Source organism: Cheilinus undulatus, linkage group 12 (genome assembly GCF_018320785.1).
Source record: "Cheilinus undulatus linkage group 12, ASM1832078v1, whole genome shotgun sequence".
In the NCBI taxonomy this organism is placed as follows: Eukaryota; Metazoa; Chordata; class Actinopteri; order Labriformes; family Labridae; genus Cheilinus; species Cheilinus undulatus.
In genome coordinates this window covers 14,505,590-14,530,829 of record NC_054876.1, presented here as the reverse complement: position 1 = coordinate 14,530,829, position 25,240 = coordinate 14,505,590, and the positions used below count along the sequence as shown (strand labels likewise).

Below are 25,240 nucleotides of genomic sequence, written 5' to 3'. Positions count from 1 at the left end.
ACAGGGTGAACATTTCATTGATTTTTGTCATGGAAAGACGAAGCACAGAGATGTTTCTGCTGCTGTTCCTGCTGGGTGTGGATAAAGGCACAGTCCCATTTTTTCCATAGCCTGTGAATAACCTGGGCTGGTCCCTTTAGGTTTTAATAAGAGCATAAAAGTGCACGTCCCTCTTGAAAAGGGGATAAAAATAAGATAAATCATGCATCAAGGTCAAATAATGCTCACTTTCAACTCCAGGCACTCAGTAGAATATTAATGTCTGGTTTGGGAATTCTCAGCAGCTCATAAAGGAGTATTTTTGAATATATTTCAGAGTGATGGACACTTAAAACAAATCATTTAATTGGTGCAGCATCTACATTCAGGACTGCAGGCGTGATGCTGCTTTATAGGTCTTGATAATCTCTATTAACTCAAACGAATGCACATTTTGCTGTAATTTGGATGTTCCACCAGTATTCCTCATGCAGCACAAGCCTGGATCTTTTTCACAATGGGCATGAAAATGCAAAGCCTAGTGGAGCCTCGTGCTGTGAATGGATCCTTATGCGGTTAGATGGTGCCTGACTCGCAGGAATCTCCTCCACACAACAGAAAAGCCTCTGACTGGAGAGAGGAGAAGCCAAACCATCAGTGTGCGCAGAGACGCACGGCGCCTCATCCAACCAGCGCCAGTCCCACCAAACCGGGCTAAAACTCCACATTTAAACCCATTAAAGTGAAAGCAACGACACGGGTTTACTCTGCGGATTCTTGCTCTCTCTTCAGCTGCAGAAAGCTTCTCCTGAAGTGGAACTAACAGCGGATCTGATCACCGATGAATTCCGCGAAGTTATCAGCGTTTGGAAGTGAGGAGTCAGAGAGGAGTGGAGAGAATCCAAGTGCTGTGGAGTGGATTACTTCTCGAGTTTACCCGCAACGATGTCTGCGACTGATCTGAACTTTGATTCAGATAGATAATTACTTTCTTTGGAGCACTGCTGAACAGTATTTTCTGAAGTATCGCGGAGTTCAGGAACTCTTTTCCACTCGGCTCTGCAGCAGAAGTTGTGATTTAGATGAAATAGACAAGACAGAAAAGCGCATTCTGACTGGATTTACACCAGCTGCTCTTGAATGATGCCTGCCTGTTTGACGGGGATTTACTGTTTACTGGCATTTCTGCACATTTGTTCAGGTAGGAGTTTCTTATCTGCACAGATTTCCTCACGGAGTGGTGGAAGTTTCAAAATAAAAGCTTACGTTTGTGCATGAAAGCCTTTGAAATGGTAGAGAGAGAGTGGTGGAGAGGGGATGATGAATGGCCAAGTTTGGGTCCATCCAGGCACCCTGTGGGTATTTCGGTCACCTTTTCTCTGAGTTGCCGGTAGGGCTGGGCAGTATATCGAGTTTTTAGATACATCAGTACATTTTCAAACGAGATAATGGATCTGACAGATTTGAAATAAAAAAAAAAAAAATGCGTTTCCTTTGACTTTACCTGGCCAGAGTGTTGAATGAACTGTAAAACAGATGCAAGGCCTAAAGCTCTGTAAAAGACCTTGTAGTGAGACCCACTATGCTTATTGATCACATGATCAATTAAACATGCTAAGGCTAAATGGGGGGCAAAACGTTTTGTTTAATTTAATGAGCATTTATGTTAATAGCCTAGTCAAAAGCGCCTTTAAAAAGTATTCACCCCCTTGCATGTTTTATCCCCTTAATAAATCAATCATGGTCAATGAAATTTGGCTTTTTTTTTTTTTTTTACAACAAATGTGTAAATAAATCTCTTTGATTTTAAAGTGAAGACATATGTCTACAAAGTAATGTCAATTGAATAAAGATATGTCATTTAAAAAAAGGGATTGCATAAATATTCACCCTCTTCAAGTCAGTATTTAATAGAAGCACCTTTGGCTGCAATCACAGCTAAGTCTATGTGGATAGGTCTCAATCAGGCTTGCACATCTGGACACTGCGACTTTATTCCATTCTTCTTTGCAAAGTTGCTCAAACTCTGTCAGGTTTCACAGGGATCAGTCGTGAACAATCCTTTCAAGTCCAGCAAAAATATCCTCTATTGGATTGAGGTCTATGCTTTCACTCAGCCTCTCCAGAATATTCCACTTGTCGTCTTTAAACCGATTCTTTGTAGCTTTGTCTGTATGCTTCCGGTCATTGTATTGTTGGAAAATAAATTTTCTCCCAATCCTTGGATCTCTTGCAGACTGAATAAGATTGTCCTCCAGGATTTTGCGGCACTTATTTTACCCCCTACGTTTACAAGCCTTCCGGGGCCAGCTGCCGAGAAGCATCCCCACAGCATGGTGCTGCCACCACTGTGCTTCACAGTAGGAATAGTGTGTTTGTTGTTATGTGCAGCGTTTGCCAAACATAACATTTTGTTTGATGATGAGAAAGCACAATTTTTGTCTCATCAGACCAAAGAACTTTATTCAGCTTGACCATGGAGTCTCCAAAGTGCCTTTTGGCCAACTCCAGTCAAGATAAGTATGAGTTTTCTTCAACATTAGCTTTCTCTTTGCCACTCTCCCAATAAAGCTTTGACTGGTGAGGAACCTGGGCAACAGTTGTATGCAGAGTCTCTCCCATCTCAGCTGCTGAAGCCTGTAACTCCTCTAGAGTAGTCATAGATGTCTTGGTGGCCTCTCTCACTAGTCTCCTTCTTTTCATGTCCTCTAAGTTTGTGAGGATGGCCTGAACTAGACAGATTTACACTTGTGCCATATTCCTTCAATTTCTTTGAATGGATTTAACTGAATTCTGGGGGATATTCACTAACTTGGAATTTTTTGTATCCATCCTCTGACTTATACTTTTCAATAACCTTTTCTCTGAGTTGCTTGGAGTGTTCTTTTGTCATCATGGTGTAATGGTAGCCAGGAACACTGATTAACCAGTGACTGGACCTTCCAAAAACAGGTGACTTTGTACTACAATCACTTGAGACACATTCACTGCACTCAGTTGATCAACATTTCAGTAATTGTGAGACTACTAGCATCAATTTACTGAAGTTCTGTTGAATTAGGTCATTTACTGTAAAGGGGGAGAATATTTATGCACTTTTTTTACCTTGCATATTTTTTTCAATTGACAGGTCTTTGTAGAAGTCTGTTTTCACTTTGACATTAAAGGCACATTATATTGACCATAGCTGATTCATAAATGCATTTATCATATTTAAAGTGCAACACATTTGATAAACTGATCAGAAAATTGTTGCCAATGTTTTTGCTCAATTTAGGGTTATGTGCAGGAGTTTGGCTGCAATCTGGGATGATGTAAAAGAACAAAAAAGAGCAATATTGAGTTCATAGGTCTTCTGTTTTTGTTGCTGTGGAATTACACAAGTTTAAATGTTGTTACATTTTACTAGAATCAAATGTAGGTTTTCACATCGTGTATTGCCTTCAGTTTAAAACTCATTCAATTTGACTTTGGGTCCACATTTCCCAGACCTAGCGGCCAGCTGTAACTGTATGTGGCCTCTGACTCATGCCCAGAGCTGCCCGGTGTCTGTAAGTGACCCATCTATCTAAATGCTTACTCCAGTGTAATGAAGAAAGCCTTTTACAAGCTCTTATCACACAAGGGGAAATTAATAGCTACAGTAAGAATCCAAAGGAGTAAAGGAGAGATAGAGCCAGGTTTATGGGAGAATATGTTGTTGTAAGCAGAGATACAATCGTTGTTTGCAAGAATGCATATGAGCAGTCAGAGCGGGACATGGGAGGTTATCATCCTCAGCCCTCAGTGGTGCATACATTACAGGAGCTGCAGGTTAATGAGGAACAGAGAGGCTTCACTTGGACAGATTTAAAGCCGAGAGCTTGGGGGTTTTCAGTTGGAGAACATGGCTCCATGCACTCTGAATCTTATGAGTGGATAATAATTTAGATGATATTTTGATATATAAGGTCCCGTGAGGGGTTTGTTACTGGTTGTGAAACTGAGTCGTATTAAAACAGATGGTTCCTCAGGACCTACAAAAGAAAACTAGACCATAAGGGAAAAGGCTGATTATTTGTATTTAGTTATTTAACATACCCGTCACTTGGTAGGTGTAAGACAAGCCTCTTTAAAGCATGATTGTGGCTAGATGTTAGCTACCTGCTCTGTCTGTTGGGGTACCAGTTTTGGTCCAGCTCCCTCTCTAGTCAGTCTGGTTGTAGTAGGTTAACACCCATGTTGTTGCTTACAAATCAGTCTACTTCCTACTTTGGTCAACTTGCTTCCTGATTGGCTATTGCAGAGGAAAAGATCACTCTTAACGCACCTCACACCAAATAACAATCGGGCCTTTCTTGAGTTTGGTCAGGATGCGGGTTTATTTATTTGACAGTGTAGATCCATTCATTGTTAGTCCATCTTTGTCAGTTGAGCTAATGTCTTCCTTTCCCCACTGCCATTTCATATCCAGGGGAACATGTTGGCAGAAGTTGCCCATCATCCCCTTGGGCAGAGTGTTTTAGATGTGTTTAGATGTATTTATATGTGTTTGGATGTTTCCTGTTGTACAGTGATCCCCGCTGAGACCTGTTGTTTGCTTCTAGTGGATTATTATTGTTTTTTTGATGTTAGACACTTTTGCATCATGAGTGAAGTTACCCACTGAGTTAATGACTTCCCAGCTGTGGTGGGAGATGGGCCAAAATAAAAGATGGTAAGCAGATTTTTATCAAGGGCATTTTTTAGATTTACCTTTGTTGCCTTGCTTCACCATCGCCAGATGAAACCATACTTCCCACAGCTGTTTAACCCTCTGAGACAGATGTTGTCGTGTACAAAAACTTCAATAACTTTTTAACTGTAAAGCCACTTACTTTTTATCCTCTGTGAGCCTTCCATTTTGCTGTACTAATGATGCTATCCATGCCTTCATAGCCCTTACAGGGGCTTTTTTAGTGAGCCTGGAACTTGGGTGACTTTCCAGGGTCTTTAAAGATTAAATCCATATCAGTTTCTTCAACATTGAACGTCTTTTTATCCTTTCTTGATTCCATTTTTTTCTATAGTTTCTTCTGCTAGCTAAGCATTAGCCACCATACTCAGTTCCAAAAAAGAAGTCACATGGGTTGTGACAACCAATGGCAGGCTGTTCCGTCATCAGTGAATATGTGAATATTTTCAAGATACTTTTCTGTCACAAAGTGATTATTTTTTACTTTTTAGTCCCCAAGCAATGAGAGAACAAATTTGTGCAAAAAGTCTTACTCATTATTGTTTATTGTGTGACACAAATAGTTTAGTTTAATTTCTGTTGGGTTCTTTCTTTTGTCTTTTTGGTCCCAAAATTTTTTAAATTTAATTGAAGTTACTGCAGCACATATTTTCTTAAAGCCCTGTTTAGAGCTTTACTGTGCACCAGGATTAATGTTTTATAAGCTTTTTACGACAAAAAGTCCAAGGGAGACAATATGGTTTAAAAAAGCTTAGGGCTCAGAGGATTACCCTATCTTAACATAATGGACAATCTTGATTAAATATGAAAAGTAGACAGTAGCGTGTCAATAATTTGAATACCAAATTAACACCTAAAGTGAAAGGAATGAGCACAATGGTGTATTAAAGAGCACTTCTATATGTAAAAAAACAACACTGTGAGTTTTAGACATTAACACTATGAGAGTTGAAATATTAACACTTTCTAATCTGTTAGAAAAAATACGGAAAAGGACTTGGATTTTACTCTGTGGGAGTTGAATCAACACTAACAATTCTGCTGTGTATGTACAGGACAAAATGAGCATACAACAGGATGTCCTGTGTTGTCTACGGGGGTGCCAAAATCAACACAACCCAACAGTTCCACATAGGAGCTTTAAACACTTCTATTTATGAAATGTATACTGGCAATGTCAAATATCATCCTTACTGGGTATTACTTTGGTTTAGTCCTTAAACTGGATGCTTTGGGCCATGTTGTTGTTGTGTCTACATTGAAGATTAAACTTTAAAAGTGATGTGATTAACGTTCAAATACGACATATAATGCTTTTACAGGTGGGGTTGCACATCAGTAGAGACTTGTTCTGATGGAGAGTTTAAAGTATCATACTGGCTTTTTGGCATTGAAAATGCACATTAAAGCTCCTGTTAGGAGCTTTATGTTTGTGTCGACTTTGGCGCCCTCTGTGGACAGAAAAGGAATATCCCAGTTCTTGCTTTTCCTGTTCTGTATATGTGTAGTTGGTGTTTATTTTTGAAATACTTCCCTGATAAAGCCAAACGTATCATGCACTGTGAATCTTAGCTTTGGAAAATGTTTTTTGCCACCTACCCCCTGGCAGCAATCTTTTGTTGATCATAAAAAAACACATTAGTGGTGATTTCAGCCTTTTTTATAACCAGTTAAAAAATCTCATAGTGGCTTTAATATAATGCAAAGCATCCTGGTACCAGCAACTCATTTGATTTTCTAGGTTCAGTAGGGCTACAGTGGAGTTTAGCCCACCAAAATACATTAAGATGAATACCAAGGATAACAAAAGACCAAATAGAGAACAATGGCTAAATCCTTTCTTAGTATCTAGTTATTATCTTTGACATTTTGAGGCTACTTGAATGCTTCATGGCTTAAGCCTGAAGTAGCAAACAATACAAAACATACAAAACTGTAAAAAGTAATCTTACATTTTCCTTGACAGATCTGTTCTCGGGAGTCTCGGCCAGAGCACTTAAGAATTTGACTGTTTTGAAAATGTAAGAGTCCCTCAGATCCCCTCTGGCGCCAGCCTTGCTCACTCTATAAGACAAAGACAGCTGTCAGTAACATTAGCAGTGACCACAGACTGAATAAAGAGCATGTTTTTAGCACCAGAGCTGCTTTTCATAAGTGTCTGACACTGAGTGATGGCTTTATTTAGTGCTGGACTTCCTTTCTTTGACTGTACTGAAGGAGGCAGATGTTTTTACTCCTAATAGAGCTGAATCCACTCTGCCCTCTTCAGCATGCATGTGGGTTCATTGTTATTCTTGGGCGTGACAACATGAGTCGTAATTAACATATTATTGTAAGTTTCATTTATGTAACACATTCCAAACTAAACATAACACACCAAATGTTCTTTCCAGCTCCCTACTCTGTAGCACAGGCAGTACAGTCAGTGTGAACATGTGGCCATAATATAGTCTTTTACCAGCTCTTTTCTTCAATTTCAGTGGTGACTCAAAAAGGGAAGCATGCTAAGCCTTGTCTACCCAACATCAAGAGCACAAAAATGTGTATGACACCAATTTTCCAGTTTGTTTTCACTTGATTTCCAGACTGACAAACTCTGTTACCGCAAGACCAAGAGAGTACCAAGAGAGCTAAAGGAGGTTTATGCTGAAGTCAGAGAGGGGGTTTAAAAAAAAGGTGTGTCTGGTCGTTTTAAATGATGGGAAGTTCATCTTTTTTAACCTCTATTTGGTAATGAAAAGATGCCTTGAGATCAGTTTCATCATTAGGCAAAGATAGGCAATTGCCTGGGGCCTTGTGCACATATAGTCGATGTACCTGCATATCAAATATGAAGTGTCTGAACATGGGTACAAGTCCTGAATCCCTTTAATGATTAAGACACACATTTATACATTTGCATGTAAATAAGGAGCCAAATTGATTAGAGGCAGAATGCTTCATCATATCAAGCAAAATATAGTTAGGTAGACCCTTATAGACACTGAAACAATGAACTGGTGGATTACTGAGTGAATACTGCATGAAATCAATTAAAAATGTACTGAGTTTGAGCTATGATGCTCTTTTATGAGATGACAAACTATTTTGTGAATTTATAGAGTATGCCCTGTAGCTGCCTGGCTGTTGCTTTTTCTGCGATTTGAAAATTGCAGCAGGGCATGTTGCAATTTAATCTAAATTTTGATTAATTTCCCAGCCCTATTTGGCGTTACATCTACTGTCAGATGTATTTACCCTGAAATTATACCAAACTAGAAATAATACCAACAAAGCATGTATTATTATTCAATCTATGTACTGTACTTAGATGTTAAAGTAATTAATATTTTCACCGTAATTCAGATACTGTAAGAAGGCTCCCTCACCTCATTAACAGCAACGAAGTTGTTATGAAAAATTTAATTTTAGCTCAACTGATGCGTAGATAGGGATGGGGACCTGAGGGGGAGCAAAGTGAAGCAAAAAAACAGCAATTTAATTTTGGATTTTATTAAAAATCTAAAAATATTTATGATTTTTGTCATGGTTTCAGTTTCGAACCAGTGTACTCAAGAAGTCCTCTGAGAGGTCTGAATGAGAATTGGAGCAACAGGGAGGGTTGCAAATCGAGACATCCAGACAGACATCCAGACAGCTCTCCAATCATAGTAGTAAGATAACCTTAAAAGAATCTGATTAGACCAACTCTTTTAGTTTACGTTAGGTGTTTTTGCAATTCATTCAAAGTGAAGTGAGCAGAAAAATGTGTTTCCCTTGTTCAGTTTAGACCTTTGGAACAGAAAAGAACCTGAGACTGAGGATTGTAAGTTCCTATGCTCTTCTGAAGGTGAGGAGGCACTATAAATTAGATTTATAAATAAGAATATGCAAGTGTTTTAGTCTATATGTGGACAAAACCTGAGCAGACCTCAAAGCACCATACACTTTGTCCACAGCATGTATGAGAAAAGAAGCATACATGTATAAGGCTTCTCCAGTAGAGAGAACACCTTAAACAAGCAGTAACCAGTGTCTTTTTCATCTTTTACCAGCTGCTAAATAAACAAAAAAGAAAGAGATTCTTTATTTGCGTAGTCTTAATTCATTACTATTCCTTAGACTGCAGGCCACAAATGACCAACATAGACTTCAAGGCTGAATAACATGTTTTAATTGCTAATAACTGTTGTTTTATTCACTTGAGATGCATGAAGCTAACCCAGCAGGAATCCCAGACACTGAGGGTATTTATTTAATGATCTCAACCACTGAACAATAGGATTGTTTCTTGTTTTTGGCTCGTGGTGCAAAATTCTGGCAATGTGTCACTGATTGGCTGAGCACTACAACATTTTTATCCAAAATCTTTGAAAGACATATACAGTAGAATATACATGACAGGAGCCCTGTTTGATCCAGTGAGTGTATGTGTGTTTACATCATCCCTTTATTCCACCATAGATTACAGGGATTTCTACACATTAGAGCCGGGAAAGCTGCCAGACTGTCCTTGAAAATGATCCATGCTATACAGATTGCAATTAAAATGATTCCCTGTTTTTTCCATCCTCCTTTTGTTTAATGTATACCAGCCTCTTTCCCTTCTATGGTATCTTGGCTGTAGGATGAAAATGCCCATCATTAAGGCTCTCGAAGCTGTAGAGTGTCTTCATGGCACTCACAACTACGGAAAACCAGCAGCTCCCCCTTTGCTGAGAGTTTAATATCTGCATAATAAACCTGCCAATGGTAATTGGATGATACATAATAATTTAAATGATGGCCATTAAAAGCATATGCTCATGTCGAGATGGCTTTCTCCCTTTCATCCCACTGATCTAAATTATGTGTCCCCAGAGTGTTGCTGTGCCTCGCTTCGCCATTTTACCTGCTTTAGTTTGACAGACTGCAAACACTGAGGAAAAAGTGGAAAATAAAAGATAGGATTGTCTCTCAAAGATGATCAGATTTGAAGCACACTTTCCCTATTGGTTTCACTCAGACTGATAGGTTTAATATCTTTATAATAACTGTACTAGCTAACCTAATAAAGGCTAATTACCTTAGCAATAAGTGACCATTCCCTTAGTGTATTATTTACCTTTATAGACCCTCTCCTCCATGTGGTTTCACTGCAGCAGTAAGTACAAGAGGGGCTCAGAGACCTGCAGCCTCATTCCATCACTGGTGTGTGCAGCAAACCCCTCAGGGACCAGTTTGGCTGAGACATCTGGTCGGCCTAGCTGGAGTTAGTCCTGCAGAGGTCAGAGATCACATGTACTTACTCATGCTGCCGTGGCGACCAACACTCACGGCTGCGAAAGGTTGACTGTCGTGACCCAAAATAGCGCACAGCACTTGTTTGAGAATGCCGGACTTTAAGTAATGATGGCTTGATTGGGGGGAGACCGGCCTGCTGCGGCATCCCCTGAGCTAACAAGACTCCCTGTCGTCTTTGTGCTGGTGACAGTGATGAGCTGAGTCCCTACTGCTAATGAGGACTCCCTCACTGTGGATAGTGGCACTGATAGGACATCTTTAGAGATGGTGGAAAGGATTCCTTTGTTGTTGTTTTTTTTTTTTTTTTGGAGTAATTGTCAAATTTTCCTTTGTTCTTCCTGTGGAAAATTGCAGCTAATATGCTTATTGTGAGGCTGGTCGAGTATTTATTTTTTTAGTACATGTCAACATGTTAGAACTCAAATTGGAAATGGGTTCAAGGTGTGGCTTCTCATTGTCTCATCCTAATGAAGGTTCTGCTTAAACTTCTCAGTTACAATGCCTTGGTTTAAAGCCAGTTTTGTGCATTTTCATCCATTCTGGAGCTCCTAATATTGAATTTATCGTTAGAAACAGTAACCATTCAACCACAGAGCCTCTTCTCTTAAAACTGTAAATTGGCATAATGTGTATCTTACTCTTTCCACCGCTCTGTACATTTTACGTCAAATTTGAAAGACTTTTAGTAGTTATTGAAAATCTGAATAGAGACAATAATAATAACTAGAGAAGCACTCGGAGAGCACAGACCTCCGCCTTTAGCCCTATCTTCCAATAGTGAAGAATCCTTTCAAAAATTTCCGGATCTGTCCCTATGTGCCCCCCGACCACGGCATTCGCCGACTACTACCTCCCTGGTGGGGTGGACACGTGGTAAGGCAAAGCATTGGCTTCGCTGTGGGTGGACTGTCAGGATGGAAGCATTGCCTGTTGATGCCAACAGATGCGCTGACAGTCTCACCCATGGTCTCTCTGGACGACTGGAAGTCATGGCAGAGGGTAAATATTCCTCTATTCCTCACAGCATTCTGAGAATTCTCGCTACAATTCGCTGTATTTCTTTGTGTTATGCTCTGACTTGTCTCCTTGACCGGGCTTGCATCTGTCAGACTCCATAAACTTCAAAACTTTAAATAGAAACACACCTAAAATGCTGCTGGGATTGAAGTTACTCATGCCCGCCATCTCCTGGTGTAAAGTGGTAACAGTGCAGACCTCCGCCATTAGCCCTATCTCACAATAGTACAGAATCCTTTAAAAAATTCCTGGATGTGGATCAGTCCCAAAATCTAATCAGTTCATTCTTGTGCCATTTCTGACATTTCTTTAAAGTGTCATCAAAATCTATCCATAACTTTTTGAGTAATGTTGCTAACAAACAAAGGAACAAACAAACTAACAAACCCACCCTATCACATAACCTCCTTGGTGGAGGTAGTAATAATAATAATAGAAATAGACAAAATCCCACTGAATATTAAACACCAGGCAGATTTCACAACTCAGTTTAAGTTCTTAAGTAGTTTAAATGAACCTTTGCAATCTTATATATTTCAAATGGCCTCTGAGTAATTTTTCACATACAAGTAATTTTTGGGGTTAGCAGTATGTGGTTGCAAACCTAACCCAACTTTACCTGCACTTTTTTCTGCCAGTCCCTGTTCTAAATTATAGGGATGCATTGATACAATCAATCAATTGATTGATTATTTATCCAATCAGTAAGGTTGGGTGTTGTTTAGGTTGCTAAATCGATACTTTTAAAATGGTACCAGTACCTAAACAGTGCATGAACTGATATTTTTAGGAGGAAAAAATAAACAATACTGGTCAATGGGGCTTTTTTTTATTGCAAATGCATTCACAATTATAAAATTGACTTTGAACAAATTCATACAATTAAAAAAAAACAGGGCCATCCATCCATTTTCTAAACTGCTTATCCCGTTCGGGGTCACGGGGGCTGGCTTCTATCTCAGCTGTCATTGAGCAAGAGGCGGGGTTGCTAGCCAATCGCAGGAAAACCTTGACCAACTCTGATAAATGATACTTTTTACTGACAACTCCACCCTCTACACTAAATTTCTTTTAGTCCAACTAGATCTTGCAAATGCCACTTGACCATTTGACTACTTATTGTTGATACTACTTTGTTCTATTTCATTTTAGTTTTTTTAAGTAAATTTCAATCATAAAGTTAAATATATTAATGCATGTTGATCTGTTACTGGGGCCCCCAACCAAAACAATCAAGAGTCACCCCTGCTCTGACACTAATGAACACACGTTGCGTGCGTCAGGTCGATAATCAGCTGCGGGACAGAGAGGGATGATGATGAGACACGGAGGGAAGAAACAGCAGCAACGGAGAAGGAAAGGGACTAAACTTTTACCCAGGTAAAAGTCAGACAACTTTTTACTGGATCATCGATCTGATCCACAGAGACGCTGTCTGCTTTCATACTGTTTAAAACATTTCATCTGGGATGACAAATACCAGAAACAAACCAAAGAAGGACGAGAAGTAGTGCTTTAAGTTCCTGCATTGTCTGACTAATCTTTTCTGGCAAGATGAGCTCATTAATACAACGCGCTGCACTCTTCATTTTAAGCCATCACTCATGATGATCTCTCCTTTCCTCCCTCCGCTATGAGTATATATCAATAATAATCCATCCAGAGCATTAAAATACGCAATTTCCCTGTAATAGAATCCAAATAATCTGCACCGTGAAAATATCAAATTGTTGTCCAAAATATGGACATGACATCGTGATAAACATTATATGAGTTGTACAATGATGATTTAGGTACTACCTGATACAAATACAAACATACTTGTTGATGTTCATCATCCTTCTCCTTAACAATTTAGCAGTGCCAACTCTGCAGTCTGCTCTTATTATTTAATAAAGAAATTCAGTCCAATTCTAGTAGACTGGCACTATACTATGGCTAAATCCAAGCTAAACACTACACCAGCGGCAGCCATTGCTATCCTCTCCCATTACAACTGAACCCTGCATATATCTACTGCCTTGTTCTCCTCAGTTGAAGCTGTCAGGTCTGTTTTTGACCTGTCAAAAGCTTTACAAAATGGATTGCAACCACACCCAATACAAACCCTTCTAGAATCATATTAGTTTAACTCCTAAGCTTCTAATACTTTAGATTTAAACCATTATAAGCTGTTGAATCTAAGTAGTTAGAGGGCAATCATGGATTTGCATTTCCTATTGCTTTAAATGTTGAATTCATTGCCATACACAGTCACAGATCAGCATTTGTGAAAACGAGGTCAGGCTAAATGAACGTGGTTTGTCTCAGGTGACTTTGAGGTCATTATTAGCTGAAAAATGCTCATAAGAACAGAACAACTCCAGCAGAATAACTGAGCATGCATCCCTCTTGTCTCTCAATCCCCCGCAGACGATGCTGCGATTGTTTGTTTCTGCCTGAATGTGCATAAATGCATATGTAATGGTGTTAGCGTAAGCTTTGTTTTTTCTAATGTGTATTTTCCTTTTGTGTGCTGAAAGCTGTGATTCATGATTGCTCCCCTTGTTTACTCGCTGGTTTCCTTGCGGTGCCGTGAGGCCGAGCGCTGGTTGCCAGCCCTGAGGTTGGGGGAAGCTAGTGAGAGCTTTAACAAGTGCCTGTGGGCCCAGAGGTCACAGGTCATCACACCTTCACACAGGCACGCACATACTTCTACACACCTTTGGAGAAGAATCGATTTGTGTTGGACCGACAAAGACAGCAGGTTCGTTGCCCGGAGGATTCGCTCACACCTCTTCTATTTCTTTAAACCTTTTTTTCTTCTCTGTGCAAAGATAATCATCTTCTTACTCGCCCATTTTAGTAGTTCACAGAGGCTTGCTCTTGTTAAATCATGATAGTGTCTTCAGTGGGAGCAATAACAGCTCAAACATTCTGGGAGTGTAAAAGAAGGAAGCTAAGCGTTAAGTTAGAATATTAGACTTGACTTTTCATGGTCACTGCAACCTCAGTAACGTACTAAATCAAGCAGATACAATTTAAAAACAAGCAAATTACTCTGCCATCTGAGTATTCGGCTGTTTAGGCAAGGTTAATGTACCTTATTTTATTGTGTCACACGCCATACTAGTGTGAAAGCAAATTTAAGGCTACCTTAAATGGATTTCATCATATTTTAAGGATCCTACATTTCCTATAAAAATATTCACCATCTTGGATGTTTTTCCCTTTTACTGATTTTGATAAGCAATCATGTTTGATATAGTTTGGCTTTTTAACAAAAAGACAACCAAAAACCTCTTTTGTGTCAAAGTAAAAAGGAGAGGGTAAGTGACTGCATAAATATTCACCCCCTTTAAAGTGACTGACCTAATTCAACAGAGGTCCAGCCAATTGATGCTAGTAGTCTCACAATCAGTGAAATGAGGATCACCTGAGTGCAGTGAATGTGTCTCAAGCGATTGTAGTATAAAGACCTGTGTCTTGAAGGCCCAGTTACTGATTAACTAGTATCCCTGGCTACCATTTCATCATGGATATAAAAGAACACCCAAGCAACTCAGAAAAGGTTGTTGAAAGATAAGTCACGGGATGATACCAAACAATTTACAAGGCACTGAAAAACCCCCAAGTTCAGCTAAATGCATCATCAGAGTGACTGTGCAAAAAGGAGACTAGGGAGAGGCCACCAAGACACCGATGACTACTCTGAAGGAGTTACAAACTTCAGCAGCTGAGATGGGAGAGACACTGCATACAACAACTGTTGCCTGGGTTCTTCACCAGTCAAAGCTTTATGGGAGAGTAGCAAAGAGAAAGCCACTGTTGAAGAAAACCTATAATAAATCACAACAAGAAGTCATCTAAAGGCATGTGGGAGACTCCATGGTCAAGTGGAGGAATGTTCTTTTGTCTGATGAGACCAGAAATGGTGCTTTCCGGCCATCAGAAAAGACACTTTGTTTAGGAGATACCAAAACACTGCACATCACCACAAACACACCAGCCTCACTGTGAAGCATGGTGGTGCCAGCACCAAGCTCTGAATCCTATTCAGTCTGCAGGAATACTGCACCTGTGTCTGGGAGTTCCAGTCACTCTTTAAGTAGCTTTCCTAGGTGCCATTTCACCATGAAGATAAAAGAACACTCTAAGCAAGTCAGAGAAAAGATCATTGAAAAGTGTAAGTCAGGGGATGGATACAAGAGGGCTGCAGAGCAGTGCTATGATTTCAGCCAAAGGTGCAACTTCTAAATACTGACGTGAAGGGGATGAATATTTATGCAGTCACTTCTTTTACCTTAAATATTTTCATTCCATTGGCATTACTTTGTACAAATTAGTTTTCACTTTGACAGTAACGAGTTTTTTGTCACAAGAGCCAAATTATATATATAATATAACATTCAAAGGGGTAAAATACTTTTTATAGGAACTGTAAGGTGATTTATTTAATTTCTGCAACATCTTCTATTTTTCCTGCAGAGATGCTGCTTTATATTCCTGCCAAAACTAGTACCCTAAATAGAAAACCATGCTCATCTGGACAGACAAGCCTCTATGCTCAGAAATTCCCTTGAGGTTTGTGGTTTTCTCTGGGCTGTTTGAACTCCGTTGGCCTTAGTTTCCTGTTCTGAGGTCAGTGTCCAGCTATGGCACTTTGCATAATGGCTTCTGCAAACAAATCTGCTCTGTTTATGTAAGAGATTTTGAAGGAAAAATGCAACCATTTTGAGACATGGAGAGTGTTTTATGTTGTATTCCTCCCCTTCTATCAAGACAGGCTTCTGTTTTACACAAATTAGCATTACAGCCAGATGTTTAAGCCATTTTTGGAATGCTACAGTTGCTGGGAGTGATTGATATTCTGCAGTGCTTGCCCTCAGTATAATGCTGCACTGTATTCCTCCAGGATCAGGGTTTGAGAGTAATTGGAAGAATTAATATTTTGAAAGAAGAGCTTTAAAGGTCAGGGTAATCGTATGACCCAAGATAGGCTTCTCAAGGTTACCTCCGTGTGAGTCATCTCATCTCCACTCAGGCAGCTAATAATCAATACAATCAATAGGGTCCAAGTGAGTAGTTTTAATATAGACTGAGCTCTATAGGGTAGTCATGCAATCATTTCAACTAGTTCAGCCTATTTGATTTTATATGATTTATGTCAAATTCTAATGTAAATTTATTCTGACAGCCTGGATCAGAGTATTTCTAAACCCTGGCATTTACAGTGCCGATCAGATCGCAGTATTCCTCAGTGATGATGAAGAGAACAGGTGGATCAGCAGCCCAGTAAGAGCCCTCAGGACTGACCTTGTTATTACACTGAGAGGACCTAATGTTGCCTTCATTAGGCAGAGGCTAACGCTGGAATTCAGTCTCTCAAAGCATCTCGAGCATTTGATGTGCAGGCTCATTAGCTGGCAGGAGAGCCAACGGGAGATATTTGTATTATGTGGGGATGGCATGATGTAGTACACGCTGTGAATGAAGATTTAGAGGGCGGGAGCTGCCTGAGCAGATACCTTTAGTTTGTTTCACTCTCAGTGTATCTACTGATACATTTCTCTCGTTCAGCATGAAGACAGATTTCAGTCCTGTATGAATATTTTTTAGGTGTTTTGTGTGCAGCATTGATGTCTTTTTTTGACAGCATCCTACTGTATCTGTGATGATTAATATGTATTGAAATTGATTCCACTTAGGACAGTAGTTAGTTCCAATGGAAAGATCTGTTTGGATAAGAGGCCTTCCTTTAGTACTGAAATAATGTATAACAGCACTAGTACAATCCAATCCAATTACTACTTCAGCATACCCGAAGGTTAACAGCCCTTTTCAAGTCCAGCCACAAATTCACTATTGGACTGAGATCTTGCATTTTACTCGGCCACTCCAGAACATTCACCTTGTTGTTAAACCATTTCTGTGAAGCTTTCACTGTAGGCTACAGGTCATTGTCTCCCTGGAAAATAAAACTTCTCCCAAGCAGTAATTTTCTTGCAGACTGGTTTTCCTATAGTTTGCCACATTCTTTTTATCCTCTAACTTTACAAACCTTCCAGATCCGGCTGCTGAGAAGCATCCCCACAGCATGATGCTGCCACCACCATGCATCACAGTGGGGATGGTGTGTTTGTAGTGCTGTGCATTGTCTGCTGTTGTCTGATGGCCAAAAAAGCACCATTTTGGTTTCATCGACCAAAGAACCTTTCTCCACTTGACCATGAGGTCTCCAACATGCCTTTTGGTGAACTCTAGTCAAGATTTAATGAATCAATTCAACAGTGCCTCTCTCCTATAAAGCTTTGACTGGTGAAGAACCCGGGCAACAGTTGTTGTATTCAGAGTCTCTCACATCTTAGCTGAAGCTTGTAATTCCCTCATAGTAGTCGTCTTGGTGGCCTCGCTCACTGGTTTCACTCTTGCATGGTCACTCAGTTTGTGAGGATGGCCTGATCTAGGCTGTTTCACACATGTGCAATATACCTTACATTTCTTGATGATTGATTTAACTGAATGTCCAGGGGATGTTCTGTGCCTTGGATTATTTTTTTTGTATCCATCTCATGACTTATACTTTTTAATTAACCATCCTGAGTTGCTTGGAGTGTTCTTTTGTCTTCATGTTGTAATGGTAGCCGGGAATACTGATAAACCAGTGACTAGAGCTTCCAGACACAGGTGTCGTTATACTACCATCACTTGGGAAACATGCACTGCACTCAGGTGACTTATGTTTTTTGTATTTTTTGGGCAAAAAGGCATTTTTAACATTGATTTATGAAATTAATAAAGGGTCAAACATCCAAGAGGGTGAATACTTTTTTATAGGCACTTTATATTTTCTAAAAGGATATTTGAGTTAAACTGCGATAAAAATATGCAGAGAACTACAAACATCTTTATCAACAGTATCTTCCTTATCTTGTAGACTGAATCATTGCCCTCTGTAGTCGATGATTGTCCTCCCCTGCACTCTGAATATCTCTATTGCCAGAGATACAAAGAAACCAGTGTACAGAACATTTTTGTGTTGCCTATTAACAGTCATGGATCCAGTGTTGGTGGAACCACATACGTAAGTGAACAATGCTCCTGCACAGTACAGTTTTATGCCTCCAAGCTGGCAAAAGCCAAGGCCAGACTGATTATGAGTTCAGGTTGTCCATCTATACGTCGACTGGCCATTTTTGTGAATGGGATTTTGAGGGATTTTCTTCAAACTTCACATAGTTAGGTCTGTCTTAAGAATAGAATAGAATAGAATAGAATAGAATAGAATAGAGGTTTATTGTCATTTGCACAGGTACAGGACAGTACAGGTACATTGGAATTTTTGTGTGTTGCTTCTTGAGTCATCTCTACAAAGGACTAAAAAGTATAAAAATGTAAAACACGCAAGGGTTAATGCCTGATGAGGTGTCTAATTGTCAGGGATTAATGGACGACGTAGAGGCATGAACTGTCTGATGTGGAGCGGTCTGCAAGAGGGGGCATCTGAGAGCTTTGGATAAAACCAATACAGCTATGCTAACTACGTAGTTAATATTGCTACATATGCCAGTGTAGCTCTGTTAGTTTTAACTTTAACAATGTGAGTTTAGGAAAACTAGCTAAAGCTAAAAAAACTATGTTATTTATACAGGTAATGTAGCTAAATTATCTATGAGAGTAGCTTTGTCAGCTAAAGCATTAGTTACGTTGGTTATGTTACCTATACAGCTACATTACCTATGAAGCTAATGTAGCTAAATTATCTATGAGAGTAGCTTTGTCAGCTAAAGCATTAGTTACATTGGCTATGTTACCTATACAGCTACATTACCTATGAAGCTAATGTAGCTAATGTATCTTAGCTTTAACTGTAGCTATATAAGCTGTGTTTTCATCGAGGACTAGCTTTTTTCTCTCCTGTAAGCAGACGGTTTAGTAAACCCACCTTTAACAAGGTGAGTTTAGCAAACCTAGCTAAAGATAATAGAGCTATTTTAGCTACCTGGGTAACTTAGCTACATTATCCTTGAGCGTAGCTTTGCCAGCTTTAGCCTTAGCTATGTTAGCTATATGACCTTCATAGCTACATTACCTAATTAGCTTATGTAGCTAATGTATCTTAGCTTTAGCCACAGCTATATTAGCTGCAGTAGAGTATTTTCATTGAGGACAAGCTTTGCTTTCTTCTGTAAGCAGACTGTTTAGTAGGCTGTATTATTGTATTTTTGTGGCTATGCTTACTCAAGCTTTAACAATGTGAGTTTAGCAAATGTAGCTAAAGATAAAGTAGCTATTTTAGCTATGTAGGTACCATAGCTACATTATTTATGAGCGGGGTTTGTAAACTTAAGCCTTAGCTATGTTAGCTATGTGACCTACATAGCTACATTACCTAATTAGCTTATGTAGCTAATGTATCTTAGCTTTAGCTGTAGCTATATTAGCTGCAGTAGAGTATTTTCATTGAGGACATGTTTTTTTCCTGTAAGCAGACTGTTTAGTAGGCTTTATTAAATGTTTTGCAGCTCAGGTCTTTGACTTTTTACTTGTTGTATCCTCACCCTTAACCCTAACGAGGAGTTTGATCTGATTTAATTTCTAAAGTTTTAGTGTGTTTTTCTGTCCTGACAAAGGTGGCATATCACATGGTTGGTCTGCAAGATGGGGTGTCTGAGAGCTGCTGTCTGCAGCCAGACTGACCTGTTCTGATTTTGGAGGTCAAAATCACTGCAACCCTAACTGTTGTAAGGCTGCAGTGACCTTGTAGCATTGTAGCCTCTTGGGAGCTATTCATTTTTAAATAAACACTAATAAACACAATAATGTAGACATAAAACAATGAATGGCATTGTGCCTAAGTTATTCACAGCTGTTATTCTTTACTACAGTCTTTCTTTGTGTAACAAGCATAAATAGCATGGTTGCAACATTCTGTGGTGTTTTGATTGTATTACTCTGCAGTAATTAATTTTCCTTTCTACTTTTCAGTGTCACTCGTAATAGGTTTTAGATTTTTCTCCCGCAGTGATAAAGAATCGTCAAGTTTTCCATCTGCTTATACAGCTCTTAAGTTAAAAGAAACTTCACAGACAAAAAAGAAAAATCAAAGCATGTTGGATCCAGGCTATACTTCTTGCATTTCATTACTTCCATGCCTCGTCTGGTTACAACGCAGCCTTAGGCTTTTCTTTTGGAAGTCCATATAACTAAGGGTTGGGAGGTGGCAGGATAGCCAATACCATGTTTGGAAAAATTTGCCTCAGGTTAATGAGAGGATTATGGAGAGAAAGTGGGTAAAGGGATAGTGCCAAAATGTTGATAGGAACAATGTGACATCTGCAGTCCTCTGTTCCCATGTTATAAAACGCAGTAATTAACTCATGTTGGGAATCTTTATATATGAACACAGAGATAAAAGGAGACTTCAGACGGTCATTAATCTCTCAGATGTTTGGTTCCCATAGCGTGTGATTCTTCCTCCCCACTGCAATTAGAACCAAAGGGAGCAGACTCACACTTTACCTCCAATCAGCCAAAGTACCTGCACTTTTTCGCTCACTTCACAGCCGCTCTTTTTTAGCATTCAAGATAGGTATCAAGTGTGGACCAAAGCCAGCTTTTTAAGGCTGTTTTATTCCAAACAGAGTTGGCAAGGATAGTTACTGCGAGTGGTTGCCTTCAGCCTTGTTTCACAAATCATTGCAATTACATTTAACAGTCGAGTGGAACCTCTGTTCAACCAGATCATCACAACTTTTGCCAAGTTTTCAGCTTGTAGGCTCATTTTGCACTCTTGAGGCAATTTATTAGAACTTGCAGAGCAAAACACAACACTTAAAGCTTTTTTTGCAGACTTACCATGTAAGCAAAGGCAGACATTTTGGCTGAAACCCTAAATCCACACGACATAGTAAACTAAGCTGTAGATCTGGGCTTTAACCGTGCAACTACGTCAAAAACCAACCCCCGAGCTCAGTGCCAGCGTGTGTGATCAACAGCAGCACCACAAATGCAGCCAAATAAAAAGCTGTTCATACAGATAAATTCCCAAATCGCCGCCAGATGAGCAGTTTTAATCACCTTTTAAAAATCAGTTGGAAAAGCTTAATGGATGGTAAGCTTTTAACTCTTCACAGAAAAATGGATTCCAGCCTGTTCATAAACACTTCAATCCTTCATAGCAAAACGTGAAGTGAAAAGCAATTTGTCGGGGACACAGTTAAAATGATATTTGCCGGTGGAAGTGATTGACACAAGCAGGTTTGCTGTGGGAAAAAAAGGTCAGTAAATTATTGAGTTCCAGACGCTGGTTCTCATCCATGCTGAACTCTGACTTCTCGCTGCAGTACTTTATTGCCACTTGTAGTGTTGCTGCTCCAGGCAAACAGTGTTGATGGACTAGAGTCTGAAAAAATACAGCCCTGCTGTATAAGTGTGTGGTTTCCACTTATACACTTCATTTAGAAATGGAGCTCTTGGCTTTATAAGTAATTCATATTCCCATCATCAATTTAAAACATTAATCTTTGGAATGCTTGATGTCAAGAGCTGTACGACTGGCTGCAACTCCGCCTGCAGATTGCATTAGAAAGTTCTTTGATATGTACATATTTCATTACAGTTACTACAAGTCTTGATGAGGGCTTTTTTAAATTAAACTTACATGTGGCACAACCACTAACACAAGCAGTAGCAGCAGCTGGGTTTTTTGGGAGAAATGCATTTGGTTTCTTGGCTTGACTGCTGACAGTTGTTGTTTTTTGGAAAATCTTGACCGTTGCTTTGGCAACCGCTGAAATCAATGTGTGAAACAGCAAACACATAAAAGCTGGCAACGCTCTAGACACTTTTCTCAAATCTTAATCATTCGGATAACATGAAGGACCACAGACATGAGGACAATTTCAACAGATTTTAATGTTATAATACTTTGAATTAGTGCTTCCCAAAGTGTGGGCTCTGGGGATTCTGCAGGTGTATTGTCAGAGGTCAGTTACCTTAAATAAAAGCAATAAAATTTCATTTGTAAAATTAAATAAAGTTTTAAATGCTCATAAAATACTTGATAACAAGTTGAAAATGTTTTTGAAGTCCCTGGAATAAAAAATAGCCACCTTACATGACAACTTTTTATCATGTATTTGTCTGATGTACAGTGTCAGGGGCTGCACAGCTGCTCAGAGGTTAGTGCCGTTGCCTCACCAGTCAGGGCCTTTCTATGGGGAGTTTGCATGTTCTCTCCATGCATGCCGGGGTTCTCTCTGGGTTCTCCAGCTTCCTCCCACCACCAAAGACATGCTCATTAGGTTAAAAGGTGTCACTCTAAATTGCCCATTGGTGTGAGTGTGCCTGGCTGTCTGTCTCTATATGTCAGCCCTGCAATTGACTGAACCAGTCCAGGGTGTACCCTGCCTCTTACCCTATGACACCTGGGATAGGCTCCAGCCCCTGAAAAACCCTAAAGGGATAAGTAGTATAAAAATAGATGGATGGATGGGTTAGGGCAGAGTTAGGGCTTGCATAGCCAGCTGTTTTGTGCTGGCAGTGCCTATAACCTCATTTTCAGAGCACATTTTAAAAAAGCTTTATTTCAAGGAAATATCACACAGATGCCATGCAGACAATGTAAAGGAATTCTGTTCTGACACAGGCACCAGCAGCAGACCTGAAAAGTACCCTCAGAAAAAGACAAAGAAAGTCAAGTTAGATCAGTTTCTCTTCTGCTATTGTCAGAAGTCCCGCCCCTTCTCGATTTTTATTAGCAAATGAGGGAGAAGGAACATTGATGAGCACAGTACTGTTCCAAAAGTCGAATGGTTTTCAACTGCGAATGACAAAAACAGCTGGCACTGAGGTTTTTTTTTTTTTTCTGCCCAGGGCACTGAGTGCTCAGTAATTTGGTTTACACTGGTTTGAATAAAAAGTGAGCACTACCAGTGCTAAAAAAGCCAGCTGTAGACACAGCCCCTTAACTGGTGACACTCCATTAAGCAATCTACTATTCCTTTAGCTTCTTAATTGTTTGAATTTATACAGATTCACCTTCCAATATGACAGTGACCCTAAGCACTCAGCCAAGACAACAGGAGTGGCTCAGGGACAATTCTGTGAATGTCCTAGAGTGGCCCAGCTGGAGCCTTGACTATTGAAAACATCTGTGGAGAGACTGAGCTTGAGAGGATTTGCAAAGCGGAATAGTAGAGAATTCCCCCATCCAGGTGTGCAGGGCTATTCAAAAAGACTAGAGGCTGTAATTGCTGCAAAATGTGGTTCAACTAAGAACTGAGTGAAGGGTCTGAATACTCATGTCAATGTGATAGCTCAGTTTTATTCTTTTAATTAATTTGCAAAAAAAAAAAAAAAAATCAAAATTGTGTTTTGACTTCATCATGATGGGGTACTGAATGTAGATTAATGGGAGAGAAAAGTAAATTTAAACGATTGTAGCATCAGGCTAAACCAAGTAAACCCACCTTACTCATTACAAGCAATAGTGTTTAAACAACGGCATCAGAAATGAGCTGAGTTAACTAAACTGTGACATATCTCCTGTGGCCAACCTCCCCTCTTTTTCTGTTCTCTTGGAATATAAACTTTTTGTCATGATGGTTTTTAACCAAATTTGGTGCCTCTTCATTACACTTATTCAGAATCCAGAGTGCTTCAGTGGCAAATTTAAGCTTATGTCTATGTTAGCATTCATAAGTGTCAGTAACAGCCTGTCTGCATTCAAATATGTATAAAGTGGGACTTGATCGTGTGACTCCAGTTTTGTGGATGGATGTTTTTTTTTTTTTTTTTTTTTTTTTTTTAATGGCTTTGATGCTCAGGGCTAAGTCTATCTCTCTCCCCTCACAGTTTGACAGTCCATCCCCATCTGGGTTACTACTACCAGGGGCATAATTAAGACCAAAAATAAATGTCTCGTGCAGACATGCGCTTGTAACATGAAAGGCCTCAGCATGAAGCTAATTTAATAACCATGTCTTAACTCAGTTTGTCCAGCTAAAACGCTTTCTATCTTAAAAGCCTGAGAGGAGACGTAGTGGAGGACATGAAGGTCAAAGACATCATGAAGTCAACTTGATTTATTATTCCAAATACTGCTATATAACTATAGAGCACCTGTTAATTGTTCAGTTTAGATTGATGCGTCAAACCCAGTGCTAAGTTTTTATCAAATGAATGATACCAAGCCCCCGATTTGCCACTTCACTGTGTGCCTTTTTTCATGGGAGGTTTGACTTTCAGGCTCTGCCTGAGTGATAATCAATGGCCTATTCAGCCACTTTACTTTCCACTGAACATTTAATGGAGTGAGGATAAGCCTCTCTGCTGGCCTTTGCAGGCTGAGCTCTGAAGGTGTTTCTCACCACAAACACACAAGGTAAGCTGCTTTCAGTCAGACACAACAGCCTACCTGTCAAAGAAATGTACTATATAAAATCAATATATAAAAAATGCTACTTGCAGAGTGGATTGACAAAACATGTTAGGAATTGCAATTTATGTTTCAGGTTAATCAACATTATATTTTAAAACATGTAGGCAGCATATCACTGGAATCCTCAAAGACTGCAATAATAATAGGATGTAAAAACATCTACAGCATGTCTAACCTGCTCGGGTTTTTTAGGTGGGGGTTAGAAAATCAAACCACAGAGTGTGCTTGTGTGTCATTGATGTAGTGATGGATTTATTCCCCAGTTAATGTGTCCTGGTGACCCAGTTGGCTCAGATGTTTATCGAGCACCAGCAATGTTCATGCTTTCAGTGTGCCTTGAGGACTTCATTGCTTGTTACTTTCCCACTGAGCATTTAACAGCTGGCAGCCTGGAGCTCAGTTTTGTTTCTAGAAATTGTGTCTGTGCACCATAAAAGAAAATAGAAGAAAAAGATCAGAATTAAACCTGGAAACTCGTGAACATTTCTTTTCACAAATATTGAATGAAGGGGTTCATAAGGTCAAATGTAAATTCATCACCTTTTTATCCCTAAACTTATAAAGAAATAGTCATAAACCATTTTAAAGTCTGCTTATTTTTAGGGGCCTTATTTTGAAGAAAAATTCTTATATATTTTTTGAAATGCTGACTTTTGCATTTACTCAGTTCACTTGAAAAAAGTGATAGTTGGGTTTCTGACTATTGGTGAGATTAAACAAGAGCTGTGAACTAGTGCAAACCAGCACCTTGATGGATAACGCTGTTTGAAATAAAAATACAGTCGACTGCTGCTAAACAAAAGCTAACATAGTTAACTTTACCAGGCAACATAGCTATGTTAGCT

The 25,240-nt window shown here is 39.4% G+C and overlaps 1 protein-coding gene across 4 annotated transcripts in view; it reads left to right on the top strand.

The window, feature by feature from the left end:
- Positions 1 to 637: 637 nt before the first annotated feature.
- The window catches only part of LOC121518755 (roundabout homolog 1-like), a 160,588-nt gene continuing 135,985 nt past the window's right edge, over positions 638 to 25,240 (top strand). For all 4 annotated transcript variants that reach the window (XM_041801326.1, XM_041801325.1, XM_041801324.1 and 1 more), the window contains exon 1: positions 638 to 1,180. In XM_041801326.1, coding sequence (XP_041657260.1) covers positions 1,120 to 1,180 — 61 coding nt within the window. In that variant the 5' untranslated portion in view covers positions 638 to 1,119. The remainder of the gene's footprint in view (positions 1,181 to 25,240) is intronic.